Raw genomic sequence first — 21,855 nt, forward strand, 5'->3', positions numbered from 1 at the left:
AAAACCCCTTTCTCCCCAGAATATACAACTTCCATCTTCACAACTGCACTGAAACCACAGACTTTTGACATGATTACACAAGACTTGTACATGATAACATCTGAGACACCCTGGGGGGCCCACTTGGTTTTGCATTTATTCCTCTGTTCATGGGAACATTAGTGCAAGAGTCTCAGGCTAGGTGAAGAAGACAGGGTCCAGGACCCTTGAAGCATATGGTCCCTCCAGATTGATAGGTGGATGATTTATAGTCAAAGAGGTCCTGGTGGGTGATAGTTACCCATTCTTTATGCCAAAGACGATGAGGGTGGACGATGCGGGTTTCAGGGGTGCAACAAGTATGTGAATTGTTGAAAAATACATTGCTTGAGTGCTAGGGATCTTCCCTGTAGCAATGGAGAATACCCAGGAGAGAGAGCATCCTTCAAGTGCACAGTGGTGTATGGATCCATTGATTGTAGCTGGTAACCAGGGACTTGTCTGCAGGCAGTGTGGAGTCAGGCTGGTCCTCAGAGCAGCTGAGGCATGGAGATGGTCACAGGACAGGGAGGAGGACAGAGGAGGAGGGGGGGAGCTATGGAGGATCACAGATAGGGAGGGGCACAGGCCTGGGCACAGAGGGCATAGATGGGGCAAGGGCATGGATCAGACCCCAGGCTGCGGGTGCTGGGCACGACCAAATGCCTGGAGGAGGGTGAGCTGTGGAGGACCACAGACAGGAGAGTATGTGGCTTGGGAAGGCAGAGGGTTCGACGACGGGTTAGATGAAGTTAGGGGTGTGTCCCCACGGTGGGATTATTGCCCATATGAGAAGCAGAGATATCAGAACTCACTCTCTCTGCCAAGTTGGGACACAGGATGTGCCATCTGTTTACCAGACAGGCTGTTAGCCAACGTGGAATCTGCCAGTACCTTCATGTTGAACTTGTAGCATCTAGAACTGTAAAATAAATTTCGTTTAAGTCCCCTAGTCTGTGGTATCTGTTTTGACAGCCTGAGCTGAGACTCGGTGTAACTCAGGTGAGTGGTCTGTGCTCATAACCTGGGTGCAGAGGGCATAGATGAGTGAGGGCATGGCTCAGACTGCAGGCTGTGGGTGCTGGGCAGGAACACAATGCCCTGGAGCTGGCTCAGGGGAAGGGTGATGATGGGCAGAGAGCAGCACCCAACCCTCCCCTGGCGGGTCAGCCTCTTCCCAAGAGAGGCCCCTGGACTTCTACCAGATCTCTGATTCCCATCCTCTCATTCTCCTAAAGGTAGCAAAACTGCTTTCTCTGGCTCCCCAGTAGACCCCTGCTAAGTGGAGCTCACCTTCTCACCTGGGTGGGCCCAGCATCCTGTTCACCCTTGTCCCTGTGCCGGGGTCATGGGGATGGGGGGCAGCCATCCTGGGTGGGAAGTGGCTTGTGTCATCCACACCCCCTGCCCCGTCCTGTCTGCCCACCTCCCGGGGCGGGGTCCCTGGGAAGTGAAGGTCACGGGGTGGGATGTAGGGACCCTCACTCCCATGTAAAGATGCCAGGGACACCCAGCCAGGCCAGGCGTGGCCGGGAGGGGCCAGGGATAATGAACCCACCCCAGTCACGTGTGTGGTTAGGGTGGCTGACCTTGGGCACCTGTGCTAGGCTCCCAGCGGCTCCTCTCAACCTAAAGGCTGCAGCATGCTCTGGTGATCGCTGATCTTGGGGTGGTTCTGCTCCCCTCTGGACGGTGGTCCTGGGTGCTCCTATGAGTGGTCCTGGATCCCCCTTTTTCTGTCCCTCCCTGCGCTCCAGGACGCTGGTCTGAGCAGGGGTCCCCGCCCTCACCATCACTGGCACACACAGGCCTCCCCTCCCCCAGCAGCCCTGAGCCTCTGCCCTCTGCCTCCCTGGGGCCAGGGGTGAGACCCAATCTGGGGCAGTGACACCCGGGCTATTTTGGAGCTGGGCTGGGCTGGGCGGGCGGGCGCGGTGGGGGCGGGGCGGGGGCGGGCCCGGCCTTCTTCAGCGGATGTATGCGCCTGTCCTTTCGTCCCCGTCCAGTTTGAGGACCGGCAGGCGTGCGGGCTGCTGGGTGGGAAGCTTGTCGGTCCTGGGCCCCCGGAGGAGGTGAGACCCAGCAGCCCCTGCCGCACCATCTGAGCGCCTCGCCTGGGTGCTGCCTAGTGCCCCCGGGAGAGACAGGTGAGGAGGCAGAGCGCAGGAGGGCTGGGGGGCCAGCCAGGGCCCCTGAGGACGGCGGAGCTGAAGGTCACGGCTCTGGGGGACGGAGGGACCTGGGCTAGAATTTCAGCCAGGCCGCGCTGCTCCTGGGGTTGGGGCTGTGGATTCCAGCCCCTGGCGCGTTGGCGGATGGAGCCAGACCCGCATGTGGGGAGGCAGCAGCTGGGGCAGGCGGGGGGCGTCCGAAGCGCCCACCTCCCCTCTGCCTAGTTCCCTGAGGGTCCGGCTGGCCCTGCCCCCAGCCCTGTTGAGATGGATGCCCGCTGACAGCTGGGGCTATTTTGGGCCTGTTGGCTCAGCGGAGGGGACAGCCAGAGGGGCAGTGACACCTGACTCCAGGAAAGAATTTCCCCTGGAGTTTGGGAAGCTGGAAGGCCCAAGAGGTCTAGGGGGAAAGCACAGACTACAGGAGCTGCCCTTTGAAGTCTTTCCTGGAATGGTGTGGGGGCAACACAGTGGGGAGATGAAAGCGGGGCAGACAGGGCCTCTGGGAGGGGGCCAGCCAAGCGGCTGCGAACCACTTCTCACTCTGGGCTCATCTGGAAAATGGCCCAGTCCCATCAGGACCCAAGAGTGGCCAAGTTCTGGGAAAGCGAGGGGCTGTAGGTGTGACACGGGTCAGCCACAGGCTCCCTGGTAGACTTGCAAGGGGGGAGGGTCTTGGCCTCCAGGGGAGGAGCCTGCCAGTGCCAAGATGGGGGCTCCAAGGGACTGAGGAGCCCAAGCCAGATCCACAGGTGGGCATCTGAGTGAGGAAGGGGCTTCCCTGAGATGCTGGGGTTCGGGTCCTGGCTTGGTCTCTCCTCCTGAAATGCCTGATCCTGCCTTTGTGGCTGCAGCTCCTGTGGCCCCAGCTCCCACCATGGCAGGGGGAGGAGGAGGAGATTGTGGATGAACCTGGGCCCAGAGGGGCCTTGGGTGGTCCCCACCCCACACTCAGCTTGAAGCAGGGTGGCTCCAGAGTCCTCTGGCATACCTCGGGCTACCTTGGCCCTGCTGTCCAGTGAGGATGCCTGCCTGGTGTGGAGGTGTCAAGGGGGGTCTTGTCTTAGACCTCCATGGTTCTGCTGCACTGGGAGTGGGGCATGCAGGCCCTGGACAGAGGATTCATCTCCACGGCTTTAGAGGATCTTGGAGTCTCTGCCCACCCTTGTGCACCTGCTGAGAGCTGGCTCCCACTAAGTATGTGCAGAGATGAGACCTCCCCATCCTTCTTTTCTAGGGCCCAAGGGCCCAAGGGCTGCCAGCTGTGGAAGTGGCCCCCTGACCCTGCACAGAGTTGCTCATGAGCTCAGAGCAGGTGTCTTCCCTCCCACACCTGCTCTGGGTGTGGCAGGGGCAGGGTGCCATGTCCTGCCTTGGGGAACCCCCAGATTGACTGTTTTCAGAAGGCAGTGGTGTGTTGGGAAGAGATCAGAACTCAGGCCCCTGGGGAACTGGTGTCAAAGTAATTCTTCCACAGAGGGACGCTGAGGCCCAGGAGGTTGTCCATGGAGGCTGGTGGCCACCTGCCCAGGTCCTTCTCAGGCCAAGAGCCCAGCCAGGCCATGGGGGAGCTAATGAAGGGGGGGGGGGGCAGTGGGCAGGGCAGAGGTGCTGACTGCACAGTGAGTCAGCAGGCTGGTCCCAGCTTACCTCCTTGAGGGGGATTAAGCGGATTAGGTCCCGAATCACAGGATGGGGAGCTGGAGGGCCTGGGAACCTTGCCCTGTTTGTCCCACGGTGGGCAGCCCCATGCTGAAGGCCCAGCTCCCGGGGTGAAGAGTTAAGGCACTTGGGGACAGCCCAGGGCCCATGGGGCCCATTTGTGCTGGCTCTCCTTACAGAAGCCTGTGTGTAGGCAAGGCCCAGTTTCACCTCACCCACCGGTGCTGGGGGCCAGCAGGATCCAACCTGGAGTTGGCAGAGGCCAGTCATTCAGAGGCGTTTGGCATTGCTGGTGCCAAACCCACCCCTGCAAGGTGCCCAGTCGGCAGAGCCACAGCCAGTGGAGCCTCAGCCAAGACCTGCAGTGACTGGGCTCCAGTCCCCCCACAGCCCCCTGGTTGGACCTGACTAGCTGGCCCACCCATTCTCAGCCTTGACATCCTTGACTCCTCTTGCAGGGTTCTCAACTGTCCTCCACAGACACACCATTGACCTTCCCCATTGTGACTTCTGATGAAAGGAGGCAGGCACTCATAGCAAGAGCTCGTGGGTAGCCCTATGTGCTGGAGGGGTGCCCACCCCTCCAGCTGTAGAATTTCCATTCTTTGCTCATTGATGAGCACCCCCCTTCAGGGGTCGAGGGGATGTGTGGTGGGACCCCAGGAGGGGTGAGATGTGACCCAGGACAGTGGCAGGAGGGACAGGCCCTGTGTACTGCACTCTCTGTTGGGGAATGTCCAGTGAGGAGGGCTGGAAAGCTGCTCACACAGCCTGCAGAGCAGCCCGAATGCTTGAGTGGGGAACACCACTGAGGAGAACGGGGAGCAAAGGGGGCAGGCCAAGCAGGGGGCTCAGAGGAGAGCCTGCTGGAGTAGAGAACAGGTGACCTCTGGTGTGCCTTAGAGAGGACAGGCCAGCTGGGCACCTCATGAGCCTCCACGGCCAGGGTGCAGAGAGTTGCCTCTCTCTGACTGGGAGACACTAGGTAGATTGGAGTTTCAGGCTCCAGGAAGCACCAGTGTGTGGGGAGACGGACACCTGATGGAATCTGGAGTGGCCAGGAGGGACGGGGAAGGTCCTGGTGGCGACATATAGCATGGCAGAGGCTACGCAGGGAGGAGGGCAGGCTTGGTGCTGGTGCCCTGTCTGGGGATAGGGGCTCAGCTGGATCTTGAGTCGGGGCAGCAGGCCTGGAGCTGGGACAAGAGGGAGGAGATGCTCCAGCCAATTAAAAAGAGCCCATTTGGGGGGTGGAGGTGGGGCCAAACTCCAAGGCCCAGAAAGAGGCAAACTGGCACTTCTGGACCACCATACCGTCTGGTGATGCCACCTGCAGGGACGGGGTGTGTGGGAGCAAATGGGAGCAGAATGGGGAGACGTTCACCTGTATTAAGCTGAATTTTCCAGGCGGCACTGGGCCGGTGAAGTAGCCAAGGGGGGCACAGGCACAGTAGCCAAGCGGTCTCTGAGCACTCCAGGGACTCATCCCCACCATGCCCTCCCTCACCCCACTCACAGGTTCTCCCGCCTCTGCCCCCACCATGGATCACTCCTCGTTCAGCGGCGCACCCCGCTTCCTAACCCGGCCCAAGGCCTTCGTGGTATCGGTGGGCAAAGATGCCACGCTGAGCTGCCAGATCGTGGGCAACCCCACGCCGCAAGTGAGCTGGGAGAAAGACCGGCAGCTGGTGGAGGCGGGTGGTCGCTTCCGCTTGGCCCAGGACGGCGACCTGTACCGCCTGACCATCCTGGACCTGGCGCTGGGCGACAGTGGGCAGTACGTGTGCCGTGCGCGCAACGCCATCGGCGAGGCCTTCGCGGCGGTCGGCCTGCAGGTGGACGCCGACGCCGCGTGCGCCGAGCAGGCGCCTCACTTCCTGCTGCGGCCCACCTCCATCCGCGTGCGCGAGGGCGCGGAGGCCACGTTCCGCTGCCGCGTGCGCGGCTCGCCGCCCATGTCGGTGAGCTGGGCCAAGGACGGGCGGCGCCTGGGTGTGCTGGACGCCCCCCGAGTGCGAGTGGAGGAGAGCGGCGAGGCGAGCGCTCTGCGCATCCGCGCCGCACAGCCGAGAGACAGCGGCACCTATACGGTGCACGCGGAGAACCCGCTGGGCGCCGCCAGCGCCGCCGCCGGGCTGACGGTGGACGCGGAGGCAGAGGCAGCCAGCCCGCCGGGGGCCTCCACCGCCATGCTCCTGGCCCACCTGCAGCGGCGGCGCGAGGCCATGCGCGCGGGGGGCGCCCCGGCCTCGCCGCCGAGCGCCGGCACGCGCACCTGCACGGTGACGGAGGGCAAACACGCGCGCCTCAGCTGCTTCGTGACGGGCGAGCCCAAGCCTGAGATCGTGTGGAAGAAGGATGGACAGCTGGTGGTGGAGGGCCGGCGGCACGTGGTGTATGAGGACGAGCAGGAGAACTTCGTGCTGAAGATCCTCTTCTGCAAGCAGTCAGACTGTGGCCTCTACACCTGCACGGCGTCCAACCTCGTGGGCCAGACCTACAGCTCGGTGCTCGTCGTCGTGAGAGGTGAGCTCCTGGCGGCTGGCACGAAGTCGCTGTGCGCCGTGAGCACAGGCGGAGGTCCCTCCCCAGGCCTTCCATCCCTTCCTTCTAGCGGCTGCTGCTCCTGCCATTTCCCTCTCGTGTAGAGAAATCCGTGGCTGGAGGTCTTGCCGGCTCTTGCTGTGGTGTTTCATTGTCTTTGTGAAAATAACGCGCGTGTACAACCAAGTGCTTGTCACTAACACCCTCTCCCTCGGGAGATGGTTGCCCCGTGGCTGAGCCTGCCCTGTCCAGGCTGCGGGAGACCCAGGCTCCCCCCTCTCCTACAGGATGCTGGGAGGGGGGATCTCCCCAGCAGAGCTGGAGGGAGGTGGGAGCAAGGACAGACCTCGTGCGGGCCGCAGGCTGGGGCTGCACCAGGGCGCAGACTGAACGTGACTCTGGGTCAGTTTGCAGGCTCCTGTCCCCAGCGCACCAGGGCAGCTGTGGACAACACCATCAGAACTTGCTGGGGGACTGTTCCTTCTTGTTTCCTAAGACCACCCTCGATGTGGTTGGAGTACCACCTCCACTTTTTTCCAGCTGTAGGATCTCCCGCAGGGCGCTTCAACCTTTGTGTGTGTGTGTCTGCTTCTTCGGTTTTTTTTTTTTTTGCACGGAAGTGTGCTGGGGTTGAGCAGTTTTTCAGGCCAGTACTTGTCCAGTGGCCTCCCTGCTGTGTAAGTCCAGCCTCTCTTGGCTGTCCGGGACCACCAGCTCAGGGGGCTGCCCTGCAGTGCTGCTTGCTATGACTTTACCTGCGTCATTTCTCCTTCTTTCTTCTCTCTATTCTTGGGGGCAGGGACTCTTTCCTTTAAGTGCTGTTCCCTCTCCACTGTCCTCCCTCCTCTGCTCTCCCCCTACCTCCTTCTGTCCCCGCTCCCTGAAGCTCCTCTGCCCTCTTACCCACCCTCTGCCCGCAAAGCCGCTCCAACCCCTACCCTGGCTCCCTGCCCCCACCCCAGCCTTATACCTGCCTTACCTTGCCTCCTTCCCTTCTTGCAGCCTCTTCCCTGCCCCTCTGCACTGCCCCCTCACCCCCAGCCTCTGGCGCCGCTCCGGCCTGCCCCTCTTCCCCTCCCCGCCCCACTCATCTGGCCCTTCTTCTGCAGAGCCCACGCTGCCCTTCAGAAAGCGCCTGCAGGATCTGGAGGTACCGGAGAAGGCATCAGCCATGTTCCAGTGTGAGGTGCCGGCGCCGGACATGGAGTCTACCTGGTACAAGGAGGAGACGCGGCTATGGGCCAGCGCCAAGTACCTCATCGAGGAGGCGGGCGCGGAGCGCCGGCTGACAGTGCTCAACGTGTCCTCTGACGACGACGCCGTGTACATCTGCGAGACCGCAGAGGGCAGCCGCACGGTGGCCGAGCTGGCCGTGCAAGGTGAGCGGGCCGCGGGCCGAGACACTGGGCAGCATGTGGGTCTCCCAGGACCTGGGCCAGTGACCGAGGCCCTGGGCGGCGGGGCGGGCAGGATCCCAGGACACGGGGTGGGTCAGGGAGGGGCGGGGTGGGAACTCTGGACGCAGGGGCCGGAAGGAGGTGTGGGTGGGCAGGCCTGTGGGGGTCGCTCTGACCAGCTCTACCCCCTGCCCCCTCGCTCCTGCTCCTCTGCCCACCCCAGGCAACCTCCTTCGGAAGCTCCCGAGGAAGACAGCAGTGCGAGTGGGGGACACGGCCATGTTCTGTGTGGAGCTGGCCAAGCCAGAGGGCCCTGTTCAGTGGCTGTGGAACCAGAAGGTGGTGGTGGCTGGGGGCCGGGTGGCCGTCACTGCTGAGGGCACGCGCCACACGCTGACCATCTCCCGGTGCAGCCTGGAGGATGTGGGTGAGGTGGCCTTTGTGGCTGGGGACTGCCGGACGACTACCCAGTTTTGCGTGTCAGGTAAGGGCCGTGGGAGCACCTGTCGGATGGAGGGGCCCTGCTCTGACTTTTCGCCTGCTGCGGGGAGCACCGTGCACTGTAGACTGCCTAGGTTGTCAGGAATGCCTAGGTTGTAGGTCTGGTTCTGTGGGCTGCGTGATTTGTCTGACCCTCCTCCATGATGGTCACACTAGGCGTCCGCAAAGGGCGAGTCCTAGCACTGACCCCCCCGCCCCAAGAAGCATAGCGTGTGGGGGAACATTGCGTGTGTTCTCTTTCTTGGCTTTTGGTGCTGTGACCAGCTGGCACAGGATCAGCCCTTTGCTGGGGCCAGGGGTGTGCCCCTGCACGTGGGTCTCAGCACCCTTGGAAGGGTCCTTGTGCCTTGCCTTAACCATCATCCAGCCCAAGATTCCAGTGCACAGAGGGGGTCAAGGGTGAGAACTGGAAGGAGTCCCTTTCCAGGCCCCGTGGACAGCTCATGGTGGCCCTGGGCCAAGTGTGGCCTCTGAGGCCCGGGTACTTGTTCCACTGTAGACAGAATAACAGTCACCAGCTGAGACGGGGGGGGGGGGGGCCGGGCCCGCAGCATGGTCTTGGCCTGGCAGGCCCCTCAGGCTGTGGCCATTCTGACCACCAGGGCAGTGCTCCCCATCCCCCCCCCCTCCCCGGGAGGGCTGGGAGTTCTGTCACAAGAACTTTTCCCTACCGTGGTATTGGACCCAGGACTTGGGGAGGGGGTTCCCAGTTTGTGACATGGGCCCGTCCTCTGCTTAGCCCCCAGGAGGCCACCCCTGCATGCTCCTAAAGCCCCCGTGGTGAAGGCCCGGACAGAGAGCTCTGTGACTCTTGCCTGGTCCCCACCACCCCCCGGGGACCGCCCTGCTGCCATCGAGGGCTACCTGGTGGAGAAGAAGAGACTGGGCGCCTACACCTGGAGCCGGTGCCATGAAGATGAGTGGGTGACCACGCCTGAGCTGACTGTGGCTGGCGTGGCCGAAGAGGGGGAATTCCAGTTCAGGGTGTCAGCGGTGAACAGCTTTGGCCAGAGCCCCTACCTCGAGTTCCCAGGAACTGTACACCTGGGTAAGTGTGGAAGGCTCTCTTCTCCACGGCACCCTGACGGCGGTCTGTGGGGCCATCTGCCTCTGAATCGCCCAGACCTCGAGTGTAGCCCAGTGTTGGAGAGGCCAGCGTGGCTCCTGCCTCCTCTTTGTGCTAGGGGGCGGGTCCAGGATCCTGATGCTATTGAAGGCTTTTTGGTGGGAAGGCCAGGTGACCCCAACATAGGACTCAAACCCCCAGGAACTGTCTGTGCCCACCAGCCCTAGGGCAGGGGGCTACCCACTGGGTCTTTGGGAGCTGAGGGGGATCTTGGGTGGCTCTGACTTGTTCTCACTTCACCCTGGGTCTGGCTTTCACTCAGGGTCTCCATGTGCTTGCCCAGTGGACTTCCTCGAGGAGGGGTTATTTGGGGCTAGGCTTTGGAGGGGAGGTGGGGAGGGGCCCAACTACCTCCTGAAGCTCTCACTCCACAGCTCCCCAGCTGGCTGTGAAAACGCCTCTGAAGGCAGTGCAGGCAGTGGAAGGCGGCGAGGTGACCTTCTCCGTGGACCTCACCACGGCCTCATCAGGGGAGTGGTTCCTGGACGGGCGGGTCCTCAAGGCCAGCAGCGTGTATGTGATACACCGGGATGGCACCCGCCACACTCTCACCATCCGCTCGGTGCCTGTCAGCCTGCACGGGGCGGAGCTCAAGTTCGTAGCTGACGGCATCGAGAGCAGCATCCGCATGGAGGTCCGAGGTAGGGGCCCTGTCTTGTGACCCCAGGGCTTCCCGAGGCCACGTTTCCTTGAGGGATAGGGGTGGGATGGAGTCCCTGCAGTCTCAGGGATCCTGGGAGATCTGTTGTGGCTTTCAGAGCAGCTGGATAACGTGGGGCCAGGCGGTGGGGTGTGCAAGGCCGTGCAAGGCCACTAGATGTGAGTGGAGGACAGTCTAAAGAGTCCAACAGTGCCAAGCTTCCGTTCTGTGATCTGTGCCCCCACCGCTTCCCTCCCCTCTCCCCTCCTCCCCTCTTGTTATTGATTCTCTTCTTGTCCTGTGTCTTCTTTTCTTGCCTCTCGGAGTCCGTTCCCTCATATCTGGCTCTTCCTCCTCTGTCCGCTGGCACTTTCTGCTCCCATCCCCTTCCTCCCATCCACACCCTGCTGTCCATGCCTTCATCCCTCTTCCCCACCCTCCTCCGCTGGTCACTCTCCTCCTTTCACCGCCCTCTTCACTTACACCCGCTTGTCACCTGTCTGTGACTTCCAGCGGCCCTGGAGCTGACGGCCAAGCGTCCGGCACCCGCGGCGGCGGCTCGGGAGGTGCTGGCCCGGCTGCACGAGGAGGCCCAGCTCCTGGCCGAGCTTTCGGACCAGGCGGCAGCCGTGACGTGGCTCAAGGACGGACACACGCTGTCTCCCGGCCCCAAGTATGAGGTGCAGGCCTCAGCCGGGCAGCGAGCACTGCTCGTGCGGGACGTGAAGCGGGAAGACGCAGGCCTGTACGAGTGTGTCAGCCGCGGGGCCCGCATTGCCTACCAGCTGTTGGTGCAAGGTGACACGAGTGTGTGTGTTCCTCCCCCCCCAGCTCTGGAGAAGCCCTGAGTGGCAGGAGCCGCTGTCCTCGGCCCCCGTGGAGCAGCTCTGCCAAGCCCGTGGCGGGGAGTAGGATGGGCTCAGGTTACCCTGGGGGAGGTCAGAGGTGTGTTCGGGGGGTGCTCAACCCACCCCGTGGAGACAGTGGGGGAATGGGATGGTGTCAGGTGACCACGTGGGGAGGGCAGAGGTCTCTGGGCAGCTCTGCCGACCTCTTGAGGAGGCTAGGCGGTCAGGTCACCCCTGAGGGTAGGGTGGGGAAGCAGGAGCCCGGCCAGCCCCGGTGGGAGGGTGGGGGCAGGACCTCTGCTCCGTAGGGGAGGGCGGCACTTGGTGGTTGACAGTCAGCCGCGCAGGCTGCTCGGTCTCCAGGTCTGGGCGAGGGCTGCTGTCTACCACGATCCTGAGGCACGAGCGTCTTCGTTGACTCGCTGCGTGGGCACGTGTGTGGTTAGGGCTCTGTCAGCCCCCTGAGCTGCCTGTGTGCCCTTGTAGGCCTCACACCCTCTTTGCACAAGGACATGGCTGGTGGCTATGTGGGTGCCGTGGCGGGGAGCCCAGCCCACTTGGAACTGGAGACCTCAGACGCCCATGCTCACGCTCCCGGGTACAAGGATGGCGTGGAGCTCGGTTGCTCCTGCCGACACTTCTCCCAGGAGGATGTAGGCACGCGGCACTGGTGGTGCCTGCCTCAGGCACTGTGCAGGGTGAGGGCACCTACTGGTGCTGAGGGGGTGAGGACTCTGGACTCCTGACTCTGTGTCTGTGGTCAACGTCCTGCCTTCTGGGCTTGGTCTGTGGGGAGTAGCTCTGGCTGCTTCCAACTATGTTGCACTTGCAAGGCCAAGCTTTCTCACTTCATTTCTTCTGAGAATACTTGGGAGTAGGTGTAGTTACTCCTGGATTTGGGTAAAGAAACTACCCACAAAACACATGTATGTATATATGTGTGTATATATGTATAGGAAGAATACAGGTTTGTAGTATAAAAAATAGGAAGGAAATTTAAAACCCATCTCTTCTTTGTAAAAATGAGGAAATGAGGCAGAGAAGACCTAGAAAGGGTTGGAAGTGTCCTTGGAAGGTTAGGTTTGGACCTTGGTAAGTCCGAGGTCCTGGCTCTTTCTTGACGCCGTTGAGGTCTCTTGGCAGATTCTCTAAGTCCAGCCCTGCCCCATCCTGGCTTTCAGGAGGGTCTCTGCCTTGTCCCTGATGCGTCCTTCCATCTGCACACAGGCCGTAGGGCCATCTGCCCATCAGGAGCTCTGAGGCTGCTTCCCATCATACCCCAGGAGGTCTTGGAGTACCTGGACCACCTGTGTCCGTGGAGGGTCCCCTGTGCAGCCCCTAATCACAAAGGATTTTCATGGTGGATCTGAGACTTCCAGGTCTAGAGCACAGCTCTGTCATGACTCCAGGACTTGGAAAACCTCTCTTGGGCAGAACCTCTGACTGTGTCTCCCTCCCGGTCCCTGGAGTCCTCATGGTGTTTTCCAGGGAGCAGCCAGCCCTGGGGGAGGTACAGGCCGAGGCGGGGGCCAGTGCCACCCTGAGCTGTGAGGTGGCCAGGCCCAGATGGAGATGATGTGGTACAAGGGTGGGAAGGAGCTGAGTGCAAGCTCAAGCGTGTGCCTGGAGGCCAAAGGCTGCACCTAGAATCTGGTAGTGCAGCAGATAGGGAACAGAGATGCTGAGGAGCACAGCCATGAGACCAGGGGCCAGAAGGTCTCCTTCCACCTAGGCGTCACAAGTCAGTTGATGAAGCAGACATATAGCCACTGAACAGCAACAGGCCTGGAGGAACCATTTCAGTGTGGATGGTGGCAGTCCCAGCAGACTCAGCAGGTCTGTGTCCGTCAGTTACACAAGTAGCCCTGGAACTTAATGGCCCAATGGCGCAACCCATGGGCAGGAAGGAATTCAAGCAGCATCAGTATGAGTGGCTCATCTCTGCTCTACATGGTGTTGGCCAGGACAGGAGGATCCAGTCTGGCTTCATCTGTGTGTCTGATGTCCCAGGGGGCTGGCTGGGATGGCAGGCCTCTCTCTTCTAGTAATGTTGTCTGTCTGGGACCATGCTTTTCTCTCTCCTTGTGACATCTCATTCTGAAGGCCTCTTTCTCCATGTGCGTGGCCTGAGCTCCTTCATATAGTGACAAGGTTCCCTTCAGGGAATAGGAGATGCTACGAGGTTTGTTAAGGGTTGTTTTCACCAGCCCCAGAGTGTTACATTCTGCATGTTCTGTTGCACAAAGCCAGACATAAGGTCAGCCTAGTTCCAAGGGATTGGAAAAGAAGACTTTGCTGTTAATGAGGGGTGCCTGACTTTTCGGGACAGTTTCTTACAGTCTACTACAGGAACATGGCTCTGTCTGTCTAGATCTTTCTTGAGCATGGGATAAAGATCTTTCTAATGCTTATTGCCTCATGCTCACAAGATGGCTTCCACAGCTCCAGCCATCGTGTCCAAGGTGGGAAGAACATGTGAGGACTGTGTGTGTGTTTGTTTTCTTTCCTTTTGTTGTCAATTGTCACAAACTCAGCAGCTTAAAATAAGGCCCGTATGTTAGTTCATCGTCCTATAAATCAGAATTCTATAGATCTGGATTCTCTTTTCAGGGTCTCAAGCGCTGGAATCCATGTGCCATCAGGCTGAGTTCTCTCAGGGTCTTTTCCAAGCTCATCCAGGTTGCCAGCAGAATTCATTTCCTTGTGATTCTGGGGCGTGTTCTGGCTGGCTGGCCCCTAGCGGCTGTTTTTAGGTCCTTTGCCACATGGCAACTCACGTCCACTCACTCTTACGCTTAAAATCTCTTTGGCCAGGAAGTGCCCCCTCTGTTGTAAGGTCTCACCTGATTAGGTCAGCTCCAACCAGGAGGGTCTCCTTGTTGGTGAGTGAGCTCATCGTTGACTGACGTGGGCGCTAGCTTCCTTCTGCAGAGTTTCTGCACAGCTGCACCTGGAGGAGTGTTGGGGGAGTAGCTTAGAGAGGGGCACGCACACTGTGGGGTGGGGATCTCGGGACAGTCCAGCCTGGCACAGGGGTCACCAGCTTGTTCCTCTCCTCAGAGAGCAGACACTGAGGAACCCGCAGCAGAGTTTCCCGATGCCCCCAGTGTTACCTGGGTCCGATGGCCGTGCCTTCCAGGTTCAGCAGCGTGACACTGAGGGTGGTGTGGCTGGCCTGACTCTGCTGAGGGGCCTGTCTTGCAGGACTGGCCCGTGCCAACACCAGCGTGACTGTGCCTTGATTTTAGACCCTGACTTCGAGGCAGGCTGTGGAGGGATCACCGTGTGGACGGGGTCAGACTCACCCTGGCTTCTTAGGAGCCAGTTGACCTCAGGCGAGTTGTCAGTGTGTAGCCTCATGTCTGCCTGGAAACTCAGAATGGGGGCTTAACTGGAAATGGGGTCTATGCAGATGACATCAGGGAAGGCATCACAAGGTGAGATAACCGTGGATTAGGATGGGCCTCGAAGCCAGTGACAGGTGTCCTATGAGAGAAAGAAGAGGAATGTTGGCAATACAGAGGCACAGAGAAATGGCCAGTGATAGTGAAGGAGGAGGTTGGGCTGATGCAGTCACAAACCCATGGCTGGCACCAGAAACTGGAAGCGCCTGGAAAGATCTGCCCACATTGCCTCAGGGGGGAGCTCGGCCTGCCCACACCTTTATCCCAGACTTCTGGTGTCCAGAACTGGAAGAGAACAAATTCCTGTTGTCTTAAGCCCCCATTTGTGGTCATTTGTTCTGACCATTCTAGGACCTCATACACTTGCCTCCCACCCCCGTTTTCTCATCTTTTCGGTCAGTTCAGTTGCTCAGTCGTGTCCGACTCTTTATGACCCCATGGACTGCAGCATGGCAGGCTTCCCTGTCCATCACCAACTCCTGGAGCTTGCTCAAACTCATGTCCCCTTCTCCTGCCTACAGTCTTTCCCAGCATCAGGGTCTCTTCCAGTGAGTCAGTTCTTTGCATCAGGTGGCCAAAGTATCTTTGCGGTGAGGGGCAGTCATAGAACTACTGGAGCTGTCCTGAGGACACCCTGGAGGAGTGGTGTGGTCTGGCTCCCTCAGCACTGCTGGATTGAGATTCTGGGAGTGAGGTCGGTCAAGGGAGGAGGGCGGAGCTTTCATAATGGGCCAGAGGTGCAGGCATCAGGGCCCGGTGTCTGGTACTGGAGGATGAACCCAAGCAAGTCAGGCACGGTGGCATTCCACCGAATGTGCATCAGGGCCTCCAGAAAGTTCTGGACGTGATGTGGGAACGTCTGGGCACGTGCTTGGCTCCTGATCCTGTTGGGTAGTGTGTGCTCCTGTGCCTGAGTCCCGATGCTCTCGCTTGCAGTGGGGCCCCAGGGAAGCCACATCATTACTTTGTGTGGTGTCAGTTTTTCACCTGTATAATGGGCATAATGAGGCCCACCCAGTGTGAGGGCTGTCCAGGGAATTAGGTTGAGATGGCACTTGTCAAGAGGTGCACGTAGCACCCAGTCTACACTAATGCTCCGTCTGTTCTGCCCGTCCCCAAATTATTCCTCTGAGACACGCTACTCTAAATGTGAGACAGAAGCTATGTGTCCACAGGCTTGCATGGCTTTTTCACATTTGTCCACTTGAGTGATAAGCTGTGATGCCCTTTTGCATGGGCTGTGGGGTTCTTTGTGGCTGTACAGAGGAAGCCAGATCCCTGTAGGCCTCCGGAGTTTTATCCCAAATTGGTGGTCGTTGCATAAAACTTTTCTTTAAATCGACTCCTTGAAAAAGTTAATGTTGCCCATCTAAGCCCTCCTTAGCAATGATATCTGTGCAGTTTGGATTTGTTGTTCAGTAGCTCAGTTGTGTCTGACTCTTTGTGACCCTGTGGACTGCAGCACGCCAGGCTTTCTTATCCTTCACCATCTCCTGAAACTTGGTCAAGCTCATGTCCATTGAGTTGGTGATGCCATCCAACCATCTCATCCTCTATTATCCCCTTCTCCTCCTGCCTTCAGTCCTTCCCAGCTTCAGGGTCTTTTCTAATGAGTCAGCCCTTTTCATCAGGTGGCCAAAGTACTGGAGCTTTAGCTTCAGCATCAGTCCTTCCAGTGAATATTCAGGACTGATCTCCTTTAGGATGGACTGGTTTGATATCCTTGCAGTCCAAGGGACTCTCAAGAGTCTTCTCCAACACCACAGTTCAAAAGCATCAGTTCTTCAGCGCCCAGCCTTCTTTATGGTCCAACTCTCTGTACATTACTGGAAAAACCATAGCTTTGACTATATGGACCTTTATCGGCAAAGTAATGTATCTGCTTTTTAATATGCTGTCTAGGTTTGTCATGGCTTTTCTTTTGAGGAGCAAGCAGTTTGGATTAGAATAATTCTGTTTTCTTCTGATATTTGATTTAAATATTTAAATTCATACACAACTGTTGAGACAGGTTCCATTTGCTCTCATTCCATTGGTGCCCTGCCATCCACTTCAGAGACTTGGATTAATGTCTTTAGCCCAGGTGAGGAGAAGTTGGGAACTGGGGTTCCTCGGTGACAAAGGGAAGTCTAAACTGTTAGTTCCCACCAAGAGAGTTTGATGTACTATAATCCATGCAGGGCTTCTCATGCGCCATTAATTTCAGTTCCTGCGTTTTTCTTTGTCCCCAAGCATTTTTACATATAAATATGCAATTGGTTTTGCTCCATTTACTTGCCCTAGGGAGGTCTTTGATAACACAGTAGTGTCAGTAGTGTGGGGACTTTGTTATTTCAGCATCCCTCTGCATTAAAATTTAAAAAACAGAAACCTGTAAGAGGTGATTAAAACTAGCCAGTCTGATTGATGAGCTTGTGAAGTTTAATAGACTCATTTCTCTAAGTCTCCTTGCGGTAAGCAGAGCACTGAGCCCCCACACCAAGGGGAGCTGGTCAAATGCAGTCCAGAGTTGTCCTCGGTGAGCTTTATTGGGCATCTGTTGATAGGAGCATGGGCTTTCTACTTTGGACTGTTAATATGGAGGATTGTGTTGACTGACTTTTTAAATTGAGTGATTCACATGACGGGGCTTTTTTGTGGTTCAGTGGTAAAGAATCCACCTGCCGACGCAGGAGATGTGGGTTCAGTCCCTGGGTCAGAAAGATCCCCCGGAGAAGGAATGGCAGCCCAGTCCAGTATTCTTGCTGGACAATCCCATGGTCAGAGGAGCCTGGTGGGCTACAGTCCATGGGGTCGCATATGAGTCAGACACAACTTAAATAGCAACAGGTTCACGTGGCATCAAATCCACCCTTTTGTTACAGTGTGCAGTTCTGTAGCTTTTAGTATATTCATGGCAACCCTGCCACAGTCTAATTCTAGGCCGTTTTTATGGGCCCCCGCAAAGCAACCCGGAACCCACTGTTAGTCACTTCCCCAGTCTTTGGCAACTGCCAGTCTCCTTTTTGTCTCTATGGATTTGACTCGTCTGAACGTTTCATTTAAATGGAATCATATGACAATATGACTTTTTGTGTCTGCAGTGAAAACATTGAGTCCTTTTCTTTTTGGTGGTGCCATGTGGCTTGCACTTAGTTCCCCGACCAGGGATTAAACGAAGGCCACAGCAATGAAAGTGCCATGTCCTAACCAGTGGACCACCAAGGAATGCGCTGATGTGTGGCTTTTTGTGTCTGCTTTTTCCATGTAATGTTTACAAGGGCCATCCTTACTATAGCCTGTGTTAGTATTCCATTCCTTTTTATGGCCAAATAACATTTCATTATATCGATGGGTCACATTTTTTCTAGCCATTCATCAGCTAATAGACAATTAAATTGTCCCCACTTTTTGACTGTTGTGAATAGTGCTGTTATGAATATTCTTATACATGGGTTTGTGTGAACATATAGTTCAGGTTCTCTTGGAATTGCTGGGTCATATAGTAACTCTGTGTTTAACTTTCTAAGGAGCTGCCAAACTGTTTTCCAGGGTGACTGCACCATTTTGCATTCCCAGCGAAGTGTTTGAAGGTTCTATTTTCTCCACATCCCTACCAACACTTGTTATTTTCAGTTTATTTGATTATAGTCATCCTGGTGGATGACTATCTTCTTGTTGTTTTGATTTATATTACCCTGATGACTAATGACGTTGAACTTCTTTTCATATGCATTTGGCCATCTGCATATCTTCTTTGGAGAAATGTCTCTTCAAATTCTTTGCTTGTTTTTAGTTATTTATCTTTTTATTAACGAGTTGTAAGAGTTCTTTATTTATTCTGAATAGTAGAGCCTTATCAGATTGATGATTTGCAAATATTTTCTTCCATTTACTTTCTAAATTGTGCCCTTTGACACACAAAAGCTTTAAAATTGTGATGAAGCCCAGTTTATTCTCTTTGGTTGCTTGTGTCTTAGGTGTCACATCTACAAAATCTTTGCCTAATCCAGGGTCAAGTAGATTGATACCTATGTTCTAATAATTTTCCCGTTTTAGCCCTTTAAAGGTCTTTTAGCCCAAAGACCTTTAAGTAGGTCTTTGATCCATTTTCTGCTAATTTTTGTGTATGATGTGAGGTAGGGGGTACAGCTTCATTCCTTCCATGTGGATATCCAGTTGTCCTAGCACCATTTGTTGAAAACAGTTTTTTTGAATTTCGCATCCTTGTTGAAAAATCAGTTAACCATGAATTAAGGATCTGCTTCTGGAGACTCTTACCTTTTTCCACGTTTCTGAGTCTTTTTTCCCATCGCTGTTCCCCTTTACTCCAGCAGTCTCCACCCGCTCCTGCCTGGCCCGGCCAGAACAGGAGTCTCCTCACCCCACCCTGGGGCCCGGCCCGAGTCACTCTTCTTCCCCTACCCCCCACCAAGCACTGGGGCCCAGGAGACAGGCTGAGCTAGTCTGAGCAGAGGAGGAAGCCAGCATCACCTAGTCCCTTCCACTGTCCAGGCTGTGTCCTGTAGGGTCAGAAGGGAAGTGGGGAAATGGGGGAGACAGGGTAAGACTTTTGCCCAGAATAGGTAAGAGGCTGGACACTTCTGCCAAAGGAAGAATCTCAGCCAGATGACTATAAACGTGGTTGTCGTTCAGTTGCTAAGCCATGTCCGACTCTTTGCGACCCCATGGACTACAGCATGCTAGGCTCCCCTGTCCTTCATTATCTCCCAGAGTTTGCTCAGATTTGTGTCCATTGAGTTAGTGATGCTATCTAACTATCACATCCTCTGCCAACCCCTTCTCCTTTCACCTTCAGTCTTTCCCATCATCAAGGTCTTTTCCAGTGAATTGGCTCTTAGAATCTTCAGGGTTGATTTCCTTTAGGATTGACTGGTTTGATCTCCTTGCTGTCTAAGGGACTCTCAAGAGTCTTTTCCAGCACCACATTTCAAAAGCATCAATTCTTTGACAATCAACCTTCTTTATGGTCCACCACTCACATCTGTGCATAACTACTGGAAAAACTGTAGCTTTGACTATATGAATCTTTGTAGGCAAAGTGATGTGTCTGCTTCTTAATAAGCTGTCTAGGTTAGTCATTGTTCCTTTCTCCTGGGTCCTGGTGTGCACAAGGTTTTGTTTGTGCCCTACAAGAGGCTTGTTTCCCCATTCCTCTGTAAGTTCTGTAATCAAATCCCCCTTGCCTCCAAAGTCAAATTCCCTGGGAATTCTCAGTCCCTTTGCCAGATCCCCAGGTTGGGAAATCTGTTGTGGGACCTAGAACTTTCTTAACAGTGTGAGAATTTATTTGGTATAATTGTTCTGCAGTTTGTGGGTCGTCTGCTCGGCAGCTCTGTGCTGGGTTAATGGCGACCTCTTCCAAGAGGGCTTATGCCACAGATTGTGTGACCAGGTCTGCTCTACCCAGAGCCCCTGGAGCAGGCCACTGCTGACCCATGCCTATGCAGGAGACAACTGCGTGGACCACAACAAACTGTGGAAAATTCTTAAAGAGATGGGAATACCAGACAACCTTACCCGCCTCCTAAGAAATCTGTATACAAGTCAAGAATCAGACATGGAACAATGAACTGGTTCCAGATTGGGAAAGGAGTACATCATGGCTGTATATTGTCAGTCAGTTCACTTCAGTTGAGTTGCTCAGCCGTGTCTGACTCTTTGCAAGCCCATGAACTGCAGCACGCCAGGCCTCCCTGCCCATCATCAACTACCCAAACTCATGTCCATTGAGTCGGTGATGCCATCCAACCATCTTATCCTCTATCGTCCCCTTCTCTTCCTGCCTTCAATCTTTCCCAGCATCAGGGCCTTTTCCAATGAGTCAGTTCTTTGCATCAGGTGGCCAAAGTATTGGACCTTCAGCTTCAGCATCAGTCCTTCCAATGAATATTTAGGGCTGATTTCCTTTAGGATTGACTGGCTGAATCTCCTTGCAGTCCAAGGGACTCTCAAGCATCTTCTCCAGCACCACACTTCAAAAGCATCAATTATTTGGTGCTCAGCTTTCTTTATAGTCCAACTCTCACATCCATATATGACTACTGGAAAAACCATGGCCTTGACTAGACAGACCTTTGTTGGCAAAGTAATGTCTCTGCTTTTTAGTATGCTGTCTAGATTGGTCATAACGTTCATTCCAAGGAGTAAGTGTCTTTTAATTTCATGGCTGCAATTACCATCTGCAGTGATTTTGGATTCCCCCAAAATAAAGTCAGCCACTGTTTCCACTGTTTCTCCATCTATTTGCCATGAAGTGATGGGACTGGATGCCATGATCTTAGTTTTCTGAATGTTGAGCTTTAAGCCATGTACTCTGCATAAGTTAAATAAGCAGGGTGACAATAATTCTTATTTATGTATATTGTCACCCTGCTTATTTAACTTAATGCAGAGTACATCATGCAAAATGCTGGGCTGGATGAAGCATAAGCTGGAATCAAGATTGCTGGGAGAAACATCAACAACCTCAGATATGCAGATGATACCACAGAAAGTGAAGAGGAGCTAAAGAGTCTTTTGATGAAGGTGAAAGAGGAGAGTGAAAAAGTTGGCTTAAAACTCAACATTCAGAAAACTAAAATCATGGCATCTGGTCCCATCACTTCATGGCAAATAGATGGGGAAACAATGGAAACAGTGACAGAGTTTATTTTCTTGGGCTCCAAGATAACTGTGGATGGTGACTGCTGCCATGATATTAAAAGACGCTTGCTCCTTGAAGAAAAGCTATGACCAACCTAGATAGCATGTTAAAAAGCAGAGACATTAGTTTGCTAACAAAGGTCCATCTAGTCAAAGCTATGGTTTATCCAATAGTCATGTATGGATGTGAGAGTTGGACTATAAAGAAAGCTGAGTGCCAAAGAATTGATGCTTTTGAACTGTGGTGTTGGAGAAGACTTTTGAGAGTCCCTTGAACTGCAAGGAGATCCAACCAGTCAATTCTAAAGGAACACATGTAAATCCACGGCTGATTCATGTCAATGTATGGCAAAAACCACTACAATATTGTAAAGTATTTAGCCTCCAACTAATAAAAATAAATGGAGGAAAAAAAAAAAGGAAACCAGTCCTGAATATTCACTAGAAGGACTGAGGCTGAAACTCAGGCCACCTGATGCAAAGAACTGACTTATTTGAAAAGACCCTGATGTTGGGAAAGATTGAAGGCAGGAGGAGAAGGGGACGACAGAGGATGAGATGGTTGGATGGCATCACTAACACGTTGGAAATGAGTTTGAGCAGTCTCTGGGAGTTGGTGATGGACGGGGAGGCCTGGCGTGCTGCAGTCCATAGGGTTGCAAAGAGTCAGACATGCTGAATGACCAAACTGAACTGAGGTTTGTCATAGCTTTCCTTCCAAGGAGCAAGTATCTTTTAATTTCATGGCTGCAATCAACATCTGCAGTGATTTTGAAGCCCAAGAAAATAAAATCTGTCACTGTTTCTACTTCTTCCCCTTCTATTTGCCATGAAGTGATGGGACTGGATGCCATGATCTTACTTCTTTTTGATGTTGGTTTTTTTTTCTTTTTTTTTCA

At 55.3% G+C, this 21,855-nt stretch overlaps 1 protein-coding gene across 2 annotated transcripts in view; it reads left to right on the plus strand.

Annotated features, from left to right (window-relative positions):
* Positions 1–2,014: 2,014 nt before the first annotated feature.
* Positions 2,015–21,855, plus strand: part of OBSCN (obscurin, cytoskeletal calmodulin and titin-interacting RhoGEF) — a 170,682-nt gene continuing 150,841 nt past the window's right edge. For both annotated transcript variants that reach the window (XM_043467097.1, XM_043467098.1), the window contains exons 1-7: positions 2,015–2,165; positions 5,370–6,377; positions 7,505–7,774; positions 8,016–8,276; positions 9,033–9,341; positions 9,794–10,060; positions 10,573–10,857. In XM_043467097.1, the coding sequence (XP_043323032.1) occupies positions 5,393–6,377; positions 7,505–7,774; positions 8,016–8,276; positions 9,033–9,341; positions 9,794–10,060; positions 10,573–10,857 (2,377 nt within the window). In that variant the 5' untranslated portion in view covers positions 2,015–2,165; positions 5,370–5,392. The remainder of the gene's footprint in view (positions 2,166–5,369; positions 6,378–7,504; positions 7,775–8,015; positions 8,277–9,032; positions 9,342–9,793; positions 10,061–10,572; positions 10,858–21,855) is intronic.

This window comes from Cervus canadensis, chromosome 4 (genome assembly GCF_019320065.1).
Source record: "Cervus canadensis isolate Bull #8, Minnesota chromosome 4, ASM1932006v1, whole genome shotgun sequence".
NCBI lineage: Eukaryota > Metazoa > Chordata > Mammalia > Artiodactyla > Cervidae > Cervus > Cervus canadensis.